Genomic DNA, 17,176 nt, shown 5'->3' with positions numbered 1-17,176 from the left:
TGATTAAGATGTTTTTTTCTCATTTTACTTTTTTAAAACTGTGCTTCAGAACATAAAAATGAAATATGAACATGAAATAGTCTTAAAAATGATATTTTACTCTTCTTAGGAAATCTTTAAACAGGTCTAAGCAGTGACCTTAAAGTGTATAAAAATTATAGGTTGCTCTTTCTCTTTAATTTTGATCTGCACTACACTATACTATACATGCATAATGAACTGCAGGTTCGTCGGTGTTAAAGCTCTCATTTGAAGAGGGCTTTAAAAACTGGCAAGCTGTGGCTGTTTACCCGTTACTGAGTATATGACAAACTCCATGGTGCTTTGAACAGTGAAAAGCATTTCCATTCAAAACCACGAAATGCGCAGCTCTAGTGTAAGTGTGTGAAGAAGGGGACGGTGTTCATGTTGCACTTGGACGCGTGCCTCTGTAATGGGATTTACAGTGCTGCGCTGTGCTAATTCCCCCTCGGCCCGCTACTACATTCATAGGCCCCTTGGCATCACACATACACACACTTGCACTTTTGTAGAGACGGAAAGATGGAGAATGTGTGAAACGTGAAGTTTAGTGTGACAAATAGCCATAATTGATGGCAGAATTTGAGAAATGTGTAGCATAACACTGTGATATACAGGTGTAAATTAAACATTTGGTATACACATAAATTCTTTTGGGAAGGTAGGGGGGAGGGTGTTTTGTTTAAAAATAACACAATTTTTTGTATTACTGCTAAGCATTTTACTAAGTGTTTTGTTTTACTATTCATTTCCAATCCAAACAGCTTAATCATCGAATGCTGTTTTGTTTACATACACATGTGGCTACTAAAAATGAGTGAATGAATGTGACCACACACAATGCTGCAGTACTGCGCGTTACAGCACAAAATGGTCTAATACAAGAAAGACATGACCAGCAGGGGGCAGTTATGTAACAAAGCGAACATACTGAACTAATATACTGTAGTAGGCAGCCAGAGCATGTGTGCAGAGCTGAGCGGTGTGTCGCTAACCGCCGAAAGCAAGCGTTAACATTCTGTTAACATTTCACTCACCAATACCACTCAGATCCTGCTTCAACATAAAATTACTCTAGTAGGCTAACCTTAATTTTTTTTGTAGCTAATTTTTTTAAACAACTTTCTAAAATTAAAACACATTGATAACTTAAGTTTCTGTTTTAAAGCAGCATTCTTTCTTGTGCTTTTTTTCTTTCAGTACAATTTTTAAATAATATTTTAATAGGCCTAAGTGATCAACTGTGTATTTTATAGCCTATTTATTTAGGCAGCTGTGTGTTTCATCTTATACTAAAGATTAACTGACTGTTAGCCTATTTTAAACTACGGAGCTCTGAACATACTGTAATTCAAATTACAAATTCACTTCTACGACCACCTCTTACTAATGCGCATGCTTGTTTTAGTTTTTGTTATACTTCATTAATTAAATATGAAATGGAATAATTCAATCCTAGATTTGCCCTACTAAATCTATTAAACAAAATAATTAACTGACAAATTAATTTCTGGCATTTAAGCCTGAACAATGGCCATATTTGTATACTACAATCTAAAAAAAGGTGTCAGTAAGATTTTAATTGTTTTTTTTTATGTTATTTCATTCAACAAGGAATGAAATAACCTTTAGACTGGTTAAAAATGACTGTACAAAGTACTACATTGTTGCAAAAGTATTAATCAAGTCATCTAGGTAAAAGTTCTAATAATAAATATATTTTACAAGAAACATTTTACCTCTTTTGGACATCAAATCAGCTATGATTTATATCAGCAGTTTAACTATGAAGTCTAGTTTGAGATCTATTTAAAAATCATATTTGCTATAAATGAAGGAAAAAATATTTTTACTAATACATACAGTTAACACAGTTAAGCTAATTTGCAATAATATTGATAAATTTTATAGTTTTTCCAAATAAATTTGGCTTAAAGTTGATTTATACTTTCACCTGATGCTGCGTTGTGGACCTCCACTGACTGTGCGCACACCTCACGAAACAGACTAGTCTTTATACTTGACGTGTTTGCTGTTTTAATATTTTTCAAGACGACAGGGGTCATTCAACTGAAAATCAAACAGAAAAACATAGAAGAAGAAAATTTCCAGAACTACGTCATATCTTTAATACTATTGATGATTTTTAAACTAATTATTTGTATTATTTTAATGATTATAAAGATTTTTTAAAATGTTCAATGTTTTTTTAAGTCAAACTTTGATGCATCTCAAACCGTTCATCCTATTAAAGTTAATTAAAATAATATTGACAACAGAACATGGCTTACTCTACAAATATATTTTTATTATTGAGAGAAAAAAGCAAAAAAAAAAAAAAAACAGTTTTTTGTAATTTTTTTAATTTAGCCCACTCCACAATTCACACGTTACTCTGGCTAGTTTGTGTACTCTGCTTAAATGCCCAAAAAACAAAAATGATCCTGATTGTTATCCCCATTAAAGCCAAGAAAAAAACAGGCCATCAGTATATTTTAAACCGAGGTTCAAGTATTATTTTCCTGTTATCAAAGAAATAATTTGTTCCTTGATTATGGTTTGTATCTATTAAATTGTTTAAAATTCAAAATGTTTGTGTTAGTGGTGAAAAAATGTATTCTGTAATTGTTTATTAAATCCACAGGTCTCCACTTTTGCCATGGCCTCTCTTTTTGGTTTTAACAAACGTATTCCTTAAATTAAAAAAAAAAAAAAAAAAAAAAAAAACTTTTTAACAAAAACTTTCTTCCTTTCCCACTGCTGTTGCAATTTCTAGCCAAGAATGATTGGCTTTCTGGTTATCACTATGATCACGCATGGACAGTTTATAAGGATGTCTGTGAAGGCAAACCTGTTTCATACAAAATCTCAAAAATCTTCAAAGTGATTAATATTAAATTCAAATAAAATTCTTTCTGAAATTTCATACACTCCACCAGCCAAAAACAGGTTGCGTGAACCCAAAATGAACCTCCGCAAACACCACGTTGACGTCACAGGTCACCGTGTGCACTCAAGCTAGCTATCGAACGCGTCGAGTATAAATCACCCTTGAGGCAAGCATCTTCTTTAAATGACTTTAACCCTTCAAATATTTTCATCCAGAAATGTTGCTTACTTTCACCCTTGATTTGTTCCAAACTAGTTTTTTTTTGTTCTATTGAACACAAAGTATATATTTGCAAGAGTGATGGAAACCTGTAAACACTGATTTCCAGAAAAAAATATTTACTTTGGGTTGAAATTTACTGACCCCTAAATAGTTAACATCTAACTCTAGAACTGCCGGAAGTTGCTGCATACCTAAATTTTACCCAGCACAAATTTTGTTTTGAAATTGCCAAAAAAAAAAAAGTTTTTCACCACTGTTTAACAAAAAAGTGTCTAGACTCATGAAATTATTATTTCAGCATGACAATATTATTTTAGAAGTAGATTGTGAGTAGGTTAAAATATCTCAATTTGAGCCATCATACCCTAATGCATAACTTATTTCTCCAGACTCTACATCATTCATTGCGTTTTGTGTTTTTAATAGCTCTACAAATCGCCTTGCTTTAGTCATTGTGACTTTATTCATTCATTATAACCACTATTTCAGGGAGTGAAATTGAAAGTAAAAGTCACTGGTGAGTAATTTTTAAACATAAGCAGAGCAAAAATACAAGCATTTTTTACAGTGGGTAAATTTGACCCACACTGGTGCTTTTTAATGTCATTTTATCTAAACAAATCTTTTATATATGGAAACTGTAAATAAAACAATTTAAGTAAAAGTCAATGACTGGGAGACTTTAATGTTTTATTAAAGGTCTGTTATGTACATTTGAATAACAGTGATGGGTAAAATTGACCCCATGGTGGTTCTATTGTTAAAAACAGTACACGTGTTACAAGTGAATTTAGGTATAATAGCAGCAGAATATGCACTTTGTACGAATTAGTTTTAAATATTAAATATTTAAGTGTAAAAATATGGAAAACAAGAATTATATTCAAAATTACTTAACACTTCATATACTGTACATATATTTTGTGCTTCCCTAATGTTAATAACATGCCACTAGTGGCATAGAAACATAATTCAAACAGATACACTTTTGTTATATTTAGTTGTGTATGTTTTGGATCATTTAGAGTCTTTAGCTTTATGTTTATGTCCTCTTTTGGGATGCTTATTGAAGAGTTGAAATGCCCTGACTTTGCTGTTGGGGATGTGAGCAGGTCTGTTTACAGTGCACTGGGGCTTTAATCTCTGTTTATCTCTGTGGGTCCATTAAAACAGGTCAATGACGAGCAGGTTAGGCAAATGGAGAAAGAAAACAGCTTTATCACCAGGTGGAAGGACACCACAGTAAGTCAACCCCTTTTAACCTTTCTGTTAAATAGGTGTGTGTGTTTGTGTGTATGTGTGTGTGTTTGCGGGTGTGAAGCAAAGATTTTTCCACAGCATTATGTACATTCCATAAATGTGTGGGTTTGGCTTTTAACCACTTTGCATATATGTGTGTCTCACGGGTCATGGAATCACTATGACCTGTATTGGTATTGTTTAAAGCAAATTAGAGCAAACAGCAAGCTCTTTGTGCTACCTAACCTTTCTGTCTCCTGCTCCTGCTCGCTGGCACCTCAAAGAACAATTTGTTCAGATAAGCTGAAAAACAAATTAATCTTTTTTTGTTTGCGGCTGTCCGAGTTTAAAAAGTTTCTCTGTATGTGTTAAGTTGCAGCAAGGACAGGATTGCAACTAACCCTTCGAAAAAACAAGTAGGAATTTTTTATTAGATTAAAACAGGTTCAGATATTAGAGCAAAATACAGAAGCAATGGAAAGTTTGGATATCTGCTCATTTTGCATTTTGCAATTGTAGTAATGCAATTGTGGTCCAAAAATCCTTACAATTAGCATGACACAGATTGATTTGTACTTGTTTTTTTTTTTTTTAAAGGTGCTGTGTGTAAGTTTTTGTTTTTGACTTTTCTAAAGCAGAAAATTACCATAATATGTTTGGAGATATGTCAGAAACATACTAAGTGAACATTCTTGTTTATCTGAAAAACAATGCTGAAGTCAGATATCTGCATTAAAAATGTGTGTTACGTGCCGGAAAGTCTGTCTTTGTTTTGGTCAATTTAAACTGCCCATTGCCAGTTTAAGCACTTGTATTTCATCACCCTGCATACCTGGCCTTGGTTGAAAACAATGTATTTCATTAATAAATGTAAATGTTGAATTACAGAAGTGGCTTGCACTGAGTCACAGTTCTAAAGTTACATTTCAAGCCATTTATTTTATTTTCAAATCTGCTGCTGCTTTCAGTATATGGCAATAAATGTCATATAAAATGGCATTCAAACTCACATTATTACACTTAAAACTGATAGAAAGCACAAGAGGTGTACCTGAGGTGATCGTTGTCAGTTTTCTGTTGTTCACCTGTAAGAAGTAGAAGCCGTTTCTAATATATCAATTTCAGGTGTTGGAAAGGTCTAAAACTCTTTTGATATGGAGGATATTCTTTCTATCACGTGTCCTTGCTTTCATTTAGAATAACATATAAATTAGCCTTTTGACTCGAGACTCGCTCCTGTTGGTCATTAATCTGGCAACCTGCGCTAGCATGTGTTTTAATCTAGGAATGCAATATCTTGTTCAACCACTGGATGTCAAACTTACTGCATTTTTAATGTAACGTGTGAAACCGCTTCTGAAATATGAAAAAATAAATAAATAAATAAATCTAGGGTGGAGCTTAATTTCATCTAGCAGGAATTGATTGAAACATAGAAAGTTGAGTGTGGCTAACAAATTGGAGGCATATATGTTTGCCAGTTTGCATTTATCTGTGGAAGATTACTGTCCACTGGACCGACTACTGGCATTCTCACATGTAGGATATTTTATTAAGAAGAAGATTTATCATCTTCTGAGAAATAAGTTGTCATTTACAATGCAAAAATGTTTATGTTTCTTGTCCAAATATCTGATTGTTGATGCTGACGCCCAATATAAATGGGGTGTAAGGTTGTATTGGTTAATGTGTTTACAAACAAATGAACAATACACTTACTACAGTATTTGCTCTGCAACAATATATATGTTGTGCAACATTAGGTAATGAAAATAAAGTTGTTGTTTGTTAGTTCATTAACTCACCATGCTTTAACTAATGTTAACAAGCATGAATTCAGATCTTAATAATGCATTAGTAAATGTTGAGCTATGATTATTATATTCTGACCATGTATTTTTTATTATTAATTCATGTTAGTAAATACATTAACTAATGAAACCTTATTGTAAAGTATGACCCGGAAATAATACATCAAAAAGTTTTTTTCTTAAAACAGTCTAACTACTCTGCTAATGGGATTAAAAAAAAGTTCAATTTTTTACTTTGATGTAAGATTATTTCTCTTACAGCGTTGGCAGATTATTGTGCTTGTTTTATGGAAAGACTCGAAAACAAAAACAAAATATTTGTGCTAGTCTATAAAATCTGTCTTGATTAAAGAACGTTTAAAAATTTGGACAAGAATCAAGCCAAGGCCTTTTTTTTTGCAGTCTAGTGTAATAGCAAATATTTGTGTCCAAAATAGTTTGCGCACAATTCTTTGGCTGAAAAAGATCTCTTTTTAATGTTTATAGCATAAAATCTGAGTAAGAGTGTTTGTAGATTGTTTTTTTAGAGTATCACCACAGCATATGTGTCATTTACGCTACATTTAAATACATTTTGCCAAAGCAGTTTTGTTCGTTTAGAAGAAACTTTAATTTGTGGCTTACAAGAGCTAAGATGTTTGCCAGCTTTTGTTGTCTAATGCTGCTAAATGATGTGTGGGACCCCAGCTGTGTGTCATTTAGTCAGACACACACACACAGTCGCTGGTCTGAATGGGCTGCTGATTGCTTTTGTGTTAGATCTACGAAGACTGCTATACAGTAGGGCGTTTAGTTTCTTAGAAAAGCTGCGTTCTATCTTTGTTTCTTTCTTTCTGTAACATTTTACAATGACCTTGATGCTCATGCTACACACTTATTATAGTAATAACTGTAAAATATCCATAATTACATGCAATAACAGTTGACCAAATGCTAATTCTAACCTTAACCCTATAGTAATTGCATGCTGTTAACCCTTTTATTATGTTACATTTTATATTTGGGATTTGATTTTTTCATTCAGGTACAAGCACACACAAAAAAAGCATGAATGCTACATTTATGTTGCAAAGGTTTTTTATTATTAATATATATTTTTTTTACAATTTCCAGACACGCTGATGGCTTGTGGTTTATGGCAGCCACAAAAACGTACATGCATACATTACATAAATGCATACATAACATTTACATTTGTATGTATTTGAAGTAATTTCATGTGCTTAATGACATACTTTTTTATGTTTATGGTTATTTTTAACATTTCTAGCACCTACTACATAACAAAACAAATAGTGATCATTGAACAGTTTTTTTTTTTTTTTTTTTTTTTTTTTAATGTTGCAGAAAATCAGGGTCTTATTTTGTGGGATTTTTAAATGTGTTAAAAACTTAATGAAGGTTAAGATGTACTGTTTTTATTTTCATAATTAATTAATTATTTTTTTATGAAATACAAGCCAGGGTTGTGTCTCAAATATTTGTTTGTGCTCAAATGGGTTGCAACAATAAATTGATTAAATCAGTTAAAATTGATTATTAACACCATTGGCAAAGATTTTTAGAATGGATTATTCATGCATAGAATCTTTTAAACTCACCAGTAAACGGGTTAACAGTACTAAAACAGCGGTGGCATAGTCACTTTGCATTTCGCATTGCAAGACTAAAAAAGACCCATTTTTATTCACTCGCCTTTTTGTATCAGTAATTTTTCCATTTGTCCTTTTCCATTTGTTACATGTATGTAAGCTTTTTTTATTTAGTAATTTTGTCTAATTTCCAGTCCAAATATATACAAAATCTTAAATCAAGACTAGGCAAGAAAAATGTCATAAGAAAATTAAGTGATACTTAAAAGTTCTGTTTGAGATTATATCTCATTAAGATTATTTTTCTTACACCATTGGAAAATAATTTTGTTTGTTTTAAGCTAACAATCACTTAATTTTGAGTTTTTTTTTTTTTTTTTTCAGAAAACAAGACATCTTTTCTTGTGCTAAAACATGTGTCTAGTTTGTATCTTGTTTAAGATTTGTTTAGATATTTGGATTGAAAACAGGACAACACTTCTAAGTTATATTATTATTATTATTATTATTATTATTATTATTATTATTATTATTATTATTATTATTATTATTATTATTATTATTACAGTTCAGTGATGTTCAAGGACAACGTTTATGCACTTTTTCTAAAGGATTTAGTTTTGTTTTAGAATAAAGGGGTTGTAAATGAATGTTTTTTTATTTTATTTTATTTTTTTTAACTGATTCACTGATTAATCGAAAAATATTGTTAGTTGATCAAATGAACAAAGTATGAATAAAGCATTTATTAATGATATTTCAACAATAACAATTACTAATGCACTTGACATCCATGTTGTGCTTATGCATTAGCTAATATTAGCACTTTGAGTTAACATGAACTAAACATAACTAATGTTACAAATCCTTTAGATTTTTTTTTAACAAAATACCAGACATAATGCTGCTTTCTGGTTTACAGCAGTTTAAAAAAATCATTTCATATGCTTAATGACATACAATTTTAAAAGTGTATGAATGTTTATAACATTTCTAGCACCAGATACATATTTTTAAACTTTGTAAAAGTACATGGAAGTCATTTGCACACACCTATTCAAATTAACATGATATATTCCAAAAAACAAAACAAAAAAAGGTCATGTTTTTTTTTTTTTTTTTTTTTTTTTCAGATAATCATGGTCTTATTCTTTGGGGCTTTTAAATGTGTAAAAACATAAAGTGCTTAAGATGTACTGTTGCTGTTTTCATTTATGATGAATGTGTATGATTTTTCACAGAATTATATCTAAACCCTGAATGTAATGCAAGCCAGATTTACATATTTAATATTTATTTCTGCTTAAATGTACAGTTACACGGTAATGGGCAATTTACACTGCACCACAACACACTGACAGACAGAAAAACAGGAAACGATTTAGAATAATGCTTTATTAGTTAATGTAAGTTAATGTACACTCACCGGTCACTTTATTAGGTACACCTTAGAAGTACCAAGTTGGACAGAAGTGTACCAAGTTCCAGAACTGCCTTACTCTTTCATGGCATAGATTCAACAAGGTACTGGAAATATTCCTCAGAGATTTTGGTCCATAATGACATGATAGCATCATGCAGTTGCTGCAGATTTGTCGGCTGCACATCCATGATGCGAATCTCTCACCACATCCTAAAGGTGCTCTATTCGATTGAGTTCTGGTGAATGTGGGCGCCATTTGAGAACAGTGAACTCACTTTCATGTTCAAGAAACCAATCTAAAATTATTTGTGCTTTAATTCAATTCAATTCAATGCAATTCAATTGTTTATTGTCATGTGCACAGTAAGAAAACACGTTTCCCTGTATAATGAAATTCTTACTTTGCCGTCCACAGTGAAGTCATACACACAACATACACATCATACATGGCATACACATAAATACACATATTTACACAGAAGTGACTGAAGTATAATTACAAAATGTAAATATATAAATATCTATGAAAGTAAACGATATATAATACTCATTGTGGAGTAATGAAATAGATGTAAACAATGTATAGTGGTTCTTAAATTGTGCTTATTATGCAAAAAGTGCCTACTGCAATTGGCTTATGTGCAAACAACAGTATGTATGGCCGGAGCAGATTGAGTGCAATTGTATGCATTAATACTGCAAACTGGGATGGAGAATATAGTGTTGTACTGAGCAGAAAATGAGACTGTTTCTAGCTGATAGGAAAAAAGAGCTCTTGAGTCTGGCAGTCCTGCATCTAACACTCCTATACCTCCACCCTGAGGGTAGGAGTGTGAATAATCTGTGTTGTGGGTGCGTTGGGTCTTTCAGGATGAAGGCAATTCTCTTGTGGACTCTGCGATGGTAGATAGTCTGCAGAGAAGGCAGTGGGGACCTGATGATCTTCTCTGCAGTCCTCACCATTCTCTGCAGACATTTGCGGTCCTTTACAGTAGCGTTGCCATACCATACAGTAATACAAGTGGTCAGGATGCTCTCAATCGCACAGCTGTAAAAATTGCTGAGAATCTTAGATGACAGACCAAGTTTCCTCAGCTTCCTTAAGAAATAAAGCCGCAGTTGTGCTTTCTTCACCAGCTGGGTAGTGTTCAGTGTCCAGGTGAGGTCCTCACTGATGTGGAACCCTAGGTATTTAAAACTGCTCACTCTTTCCGAGATGATGCATTATTCTGTTGGAAGTAGCCATCAGAAGATGGGTACACTGTGGTCATAAAATGGTGGACATGGTCAGCAACTATATGGTATTCTGTTGCATTGACATGATGCTCAACTGGTACTAATGGGCCCAAAATGTACAAGGAAAATATCCCCCACACAATTACACCACCACCAGCAGCCTGAATCATTGATACAAGGCAGAATGGATCCATGCTTCCAAGTTGTTGAGGACCAATTCTGACCCCATCATCTGAATGTTGCAGCAGAAATCAAGACTAATCAGACCAGGCAATTTTTTTTCCAATCCTCTATTGCCCAATTTTGGTGAGCCTGTGAAATTTGTAGCCTCAGTTTCTTGTTCTTAGCTGACATGAGTGGTCCCTGGAGTGGTCTCCTGCTGCTGTAGCTCATGTGTACGTTCAGAGATGCTCACCTGCAGACCTCGGTTGTAATGAGTGGTTATTTGAGTCACTGTTGCCTTTCTGTCAGCTTAAACCAGTCTGGCCATTTTTGTGTTTGTGATTGTGATTGCTGTGTGTGAAAAAACCCGGTAGATCAGCAGTTTCCTGAAAAATTCAGATCAACCATTTAGATCTGGCACCTACAACCATGCCACATTCAAAGTCACTAAAATATCTTTTCTTTCGTATTCTGATGATTTGTTTGAACTGCAGCAGATCGTCTTGACCATGTCCACATGGCTGGTAAGAAATTTGCGTTAACAAGCAGTTGTACCTAAGTGGCTGGCGGGTGTATTTACTAAAATTGATAAAGTATGAATAATCTTGTAGAGCATTTATTAATCATATTTCAACCTTAACTAATGCACTATTAAAATCCAAAGTTGTGCTTGTTAACATTAGCTGATTCACTGTGATTTAACTTGAACTAAAAATAATTTTGTGTTAAAAAAAAAAAAAAGAAAGAAGCTTTTATGGGTTTTGTCAGAATCTGTCGGCATTGGTCAGAGCTTGTTTTTGTCTATCTAAATCTTCTTGTTAGGTTGTGAGGCTATCAATGTCTGAGAGATGATGTAATGCAATCTGGTAATTGTCCATATCTGTCAGTGTGGTGTGACTTGGTCCTTAAATGCAATGTAAAATAAAGTGTATTATTTCTTTCTAGCAATACATTATTATGAATCAAGTGTGTATTTAAATCAAAGGTATGTGTTTTGTCACTGTGTGCGTCTGTGTTTGCAGTTCTCTCCTGCTGGTGACCTGATATTTGAAGCCTACCTGGAGAAAAAGGAGCCAGAGAAGTGCTGTTTAATCAAGGTTTGTTTCCCTCGCTCTCATCTCTCTGTGTGTGTGTGTGTGTGTGTGTGCAAACCTAGAGGGTATTCTGCCACAAACTAAATCAAACTGCAGTTAATCAAAGGCATGTTTGATTTAATTGTGAGAGTAATTGTGTTTTATCAGTAGTCAAGGTAAACCTCAGTTAATAGAGGTTGTTTCAGAGCATTTTTTTCCTCTCTCTTGACGCTTTTGATATCTTCTTCCTCTCATTTTTTTCCTCCAGCAAAAGTAGATAAATCATTTTGCACAAGGAAATGAAGTCTTGAACTTTCAAAACACTGAATGATGCTGATGTGCGTTTCTTTTAGATCTCTCCGAATATGAGGTCAGATGAACTTGCCGTCAGCACTCTGGAGATGAAGGGCATGGAGGTCAAAGCTCAAGATCTCTGGACCACGTTTGAGGTCATTGAAAATGGAGAAATGGGTAGGACTCACACTGTTGAGGTTTAAAACTATGCTTAAATGTACTGTTTAAATGAATGACTTCATAAAGTCTTTTTTTAAAGTTTAAGCTGATTATTAGAGCATTTAATGATGTTCCTCTAAGGCTTACGCACACATTTAAATGCTTCAGTCACTAAGTGAATGCGCATGAATAGTACTATTATTATTTGATGGCAGTTATGAGAAACTATTAACAGATTGCGATGGCATTGGAGGGAGGGGGAGACAGGTGGTGTAAGAGTAATTTTTGCCAATAGCGAGCATTGTGTTTTTCCTTTTTTACAAATTACAACTTGATAATGGATCTATTTTGCACTTGAGTGTGTTTTCTAATCATAGTCAGATTGGCTGGCGATAATTACAAATTTGCACTACATAATTATGCTTGTGTGGAGGACAAAACCTAAGCACAAACTGTTTTTCTTTTAAGGGGGGTGGGGTGATGAGGAGAGGGAATGTTTTTTGTTTGTTGTTTTTTAAGCTATATGTATTAACCACAATAGATCTTTTTTATTTAACATTCTCTGAGTGTTTCAGCCAGACTCATAATCTACACGTATATGCAAATGTGAAGTCCTTTATTTGCACTTTTTTAGGATTTTCGTCCTGACACATTTTGGAGCAAAGTGATGTGTGAAAATCTAGCGAGAAGCGTTTCTTCACATATCTGCATAGCATATGTTTTATCAAGTCAGACGCTGATTTGCTTTCACTTATCCTACATGTCATTTGTCTGTGTGCTCAGAGCGGCCCTTACACTACAAAGAGAAGGTTCTGGAGCAAGTTTTGGAGTGGAGATCTCTGGAGGATCCCAGCTCGGCCTTCCTGCTCATTAAAAAATATTCTGGGTGTAAAATGACAGATTCCAACTCAGGTACAGACAATAAATATCCTATCACACCCCAAGCAAAAATCAGAGTTGTGATACACAGATTAACAGACATGTCGCTTAAATTACAGTACATTTGCAGTCAGCGAGTATGTTTACAGGGACACCAAAAAGCTGATTTTAATGTGATTAAGACAATACTCTAATTAAGAAATCGGAATATGACATGGAGTGTGCTGATTTTATTTGCATCATTGAAGTGCAGTACAGACATGTAAACACTGCAGTCAAATTCTAATGTAGGACTTTTCGGCACATTTTGCGACAGGGTTTTTTTCCCATTCGGCGTGCAGTATCACATTCCAGTAAAACAACACTCTTTCACTAGTCCTTGATTCATACTCGCATCCAATATCTCGTTTGTCACAGAAGCATGCATGAAATGTTCCTGAATGAAAGTGAAAGTGCCAAACTGCAGTTAAAGTGGACAAATTAAAAATAAAACACCTGAATTTGCGTAAAAATTGGGAGGAAGCGTGGACAGCGTGGTGACATAATGAAGTTAATCGGATTAACTAAGATGTAAAACAGGATCATGAAATAAACGTTCAAAAAGCACCTCAATCATATTATTGTCTTATTAAGACTAAGGCAAACAATTTGATTACTGATGTTCAAAATGCAGTCACTGTTTATTCAGAGTTGCATTCAAAGCTTTTTATTTTATTAGCCATTATTACTTGTACCACTTGCTGTATTCAAGAACTCTGTAGTCAGTTAATTTATAGTTCACTGAATGAACACAAGAAAGACCTATATTGTGTGTTTAATCATTTGAATTTGAATGCTTTAATAAAATGGTACTTGTTTTGATGTTAACTATAACTACTAAAAGATAAAAAAAATCCCCTTTCAGGTGAGGATTACAAAATACAAACAAAATCAAACAATTTGAACATTCATAGAAATGAACATTCATTTCTAAAAATGCTTGGGATTATTTACCTATGCTAACACCATAAATACACACTATGAGCCATTTATTAAGCATTAACCAATAGTTAGTTCATCATTAACTCTACAATAATAAACATTAGTAAGCAGTTTATACCTGCAGATACAAATGCTGTGGTCTTGACTTACAATTGCATAATGTGTTTAAAAATTGTATTTTCATACTTTAGTAATGCTCAATTTCCCATTACTAAATGAAGTAGGGCATTATTTACAAACCATTTGTTTAAAAGTTACAGGTGGCTTTTAAGATAATTTACAATGGATACGAACATGAATAACTAATTATTTAATTATTTATATATCTTATTTGTCAGGCATATAGTAATAGTTACTCTGTAGATTAACAAATGCTAAAACACAAATTTATCTTGACAGTCATTAATTAAATGACTTACTAAGCATTTATTAACCGTTAAATAACTGATTTTTTGAGCAAATCAAGTGGGGGCTATTTACACTTTGTAAATTCTTTATGGGGGTGTCAAGGTGGTGCAGTGGGTAGCACATTGCCTCACAGCAAGAAGGTCGCTGGTTCGAGTGCTTGCTGAGTCAGTTAGCATTTCTGTGTATAATTTGTATGTTCTCCCCGTGTTGGTGTTGATTTCCTTTGCGTGCTCCGGTTTCCCCCAGTCTAAACACGTGTGGTATATGTGGTATATGTACAGGTGAAAAGTGTACAGTATGTGTGTGAATGCAAGAGTGTGTTTCCCAGTGTTAGGTTGAGGCTGGAAGGGCAACCGCTGTGTAAACATATACTGGATAAGTTGGTGGTTCATTCCGCTATGTTGATCCCTGATTAAAGAGACTAAGAAAACAAATGATTGAAATCCTTTATAAATGTTAAGTGCTCAGTTACATTATGAGAAAAAGGGAATGAATGACAGTGAATGAGAACATGAATGTTTATTGCAAGATACAAAAGTTAAACTGTACAACCATATCAAAAGAAAAAAAAAAAAAACTTCAGCAATGTCATAAAAAGTTAATGCTTATGAAACGATAAACTAACTATTGGCCAATGCTTAATAAATAGTTCATAGTGTTTAGTTATTATAAAGTGTTACTGAGACGGTTATAAAGTCATAAAGTTTTCTGACTATTGGCTAATTTCTTGACTTTTTCCAGTCTCAGTACTAATTTCCTAATCCATTTTTCATTCTCAATGATGGATGGAGCACTTGCAGAAAAGCTAAAGTTTTCTTTTCTATTTACACCCTTTTTCCCGTCCCACTGAAATCATCAGTAATGGCAGCCAGAAATCATCATTTTTGTACCTGCGCTGAGTAATAGCTTCTCTGCATGCCTCACTAAAGATATTAATATATATTAAGCGGTGATGGGAGGCAAAAGTGTATTCATGTGGCAGGATGTGTATGTGCTAGACTCTCAAATGTGTTAAGCAGTAAATGTGTTTTGCGGCACTTCAGGTGCTTTTCTATACAACTTTAGACATTTTTAAAAATGTATGATATCTCGCTGCAGTCTGAAGCGGCAGGGGGCCACACTGGTGCAAAGCTACAGCATATGTGTAGTTTTTATGTTGCGTCTCTCATAAATAGTTCATGCTATGACTCAATGTGTTTTGTTGTGTTCTTCTGTGCTTGTGACAGATAAACTGAAGGATTTCATTAAAGGAGAGCATCTCAAATTCAAAGACGGTTCTTCCAAACTGCTATTGGGGAATAAGTTTCAGGACCGCTACTTGGTACTACAAGACAAAAAACTGCTGCTGTACAAAGACATAAAAGTACGTCTCCTACATCTTCACTTTTAATTCCAAGTCGACTTTTTTTCAAGTCAAATCAAAATGATTTGCCGGTCTTTTAAGTGCCTCTACCCATGGTAGTATTTACCCCTCCCCAACCCTGCTGTTCACCAAGCTCAGCCTTTGCATGATATAACTGTTCGCCAGTGGCCCTGCAGCACTCGCCAGTTTAACAATTTAGATTTTGCAGCGTGGCATTTCATATTAGCTCTGTTTGTTTTCTTAGCGTGCGTTTACAGATGAAATAGTAATTAAAAAACACAGCGGATGTAAAATTACCTGCTTTGGGCCAATCGCAGGGGCCCGCTTGTAATAAGCATGGAAGGAAAAGGAAACAAATAAAGCCATAATGGCTATTTTCATTTTGAATTAAAGTAATGTGGGACTTCTCATACCCCCTGAAATTAGTACAGTGATTTAAGCGACTGCAGTCTGTTAGGTTTCTCTCTCTGTAATATCTGCTCATACTTGCTTTATTCAGTCGGTGCGCACGCCGATCAGCTTTTCCTCAGGGGCACACGCTCCGTGAGCTAAGACACAGTCTTCTAAAGAGTGCAGGATGTGTTAATAACTGATATTTGAGCAGAGTGTGAAGACGTGTGTGTGTGTGTGTGTGTGTGTGTGTGTGTGTGTGTGTGCGCGAGATGGAGGGAAGGCGGAGAGGCAATGACACAATGAATGAAGGCTGTTCTTTTCTTAATTAGTGTAATTTCTGGCTGCTGCAGAATATTCAGCTAATTATCAAGTGAAGAAGGTGGGAATTGGCTGTGAAGCAGAAATTTAATTGATATTCTGATGCCTTTGTTTTCCATTTCTCACTTTGTGGAAAGTTAGGATTTTGGGTTCGATCTCATTTTTTGCCGTCGTTGATGATTTCGTTTGTGTTTTGCAGTGCATTATAGTACGTACGAAGTACATCCCTCCCAGGCAACAACACAATGTTGTCAGCACATGCTAGTTTACACAATGCCCTTGGGCTCCCAACAGCTGTAAACAGGAAATTGCAGTTTTCCCCCCTCTTTTGATTCAAGTGAATGAGCTGGGGGAAATAAAGCAGATTATTTTTTTCACACATTATTTTGCTGTATACTGTATGTGAGCAGTTTTAGTACCAAGTGATGGCATGGAAAGGTTTTTAAAACACCCCATTTTGCTTTTTCTTTGTATTTTACCATTCTGTATTTTAATGTTCTGTGTAATGTTCTGTTTGTGAATTTAAGTAGTCTGCAGTAGATCAAAGCGCTATAATAAATAGAGTTATTGTCTCTAAAAGAAAGAACCAAATCTGAATGCTTGAAACAAGCTGTTAGTAATTCAGGGATGACTTGTACCATGTAGAACTCCAGTGTTCCTTATTAGCTTCATCTAAGGCAGGGAGATAAAATAACAATATCAAAAAATAAAC

The 17,176-nt window shown here is 34.2% G+C and overlaps 1 protein-coding gene across 7 annotated transcripts in view; it reads left to right on the top strand.

Moving 5' to 3' along the window:
- Window positions 1-17,176, top strand: part of arap2 (ArfGAP with RhoGAP domain, ankyrin repeat and PH domain 2) — a 215,979-nt gene that overhangs the window by 174,250 nt on the left and 24,553 nt on the right. For all 7 annotated transcript variants that reach the window (XM_087262102.1, XM_087262107.1, XM_087262103.1 and 4 more), the window contains 5 exons: window positions 4,307-4,375; window positions 11,619-11,693; window positions 12,023-12,140; window positions 12,906-13,034; window positions 15,617-15,753. In XM_087262102.1, the coding sequence (XP_087118228.1) occupies window positions 4,307-4,375; window positions 11,619-11,693; window positions 12,023-12,140; window positions 12,906-13,034; window positions 15,617-15,753 (528 nt within the window). The remainder of the gene's footprint in view (window positions 1-4,306; window positions 4,376-11,618; window positions 11,694-12,022; window positions 12,141-12,905; window positions 13,035-15,616; window positions 15,754-17,176) is intronic.

Source organism: Danio rerio, chromosome 7, assembly GCF_052040795.2.
Source record: "Danio rerio strain M-AB ecotype USA chromosome 7, GRCz13ab, whole genome shotgun sequence".
NCBI lineage: Eukaryota > Metazoa > Chordata > Actinopteri > Cypriniformes > Danionidae > Danio > Danio rerio.
The sequence above is the reverse complement of the archived record's forward strand: the minus strand, read 5'-3'. Positions and strand labels throughout refer to the sequence as shown.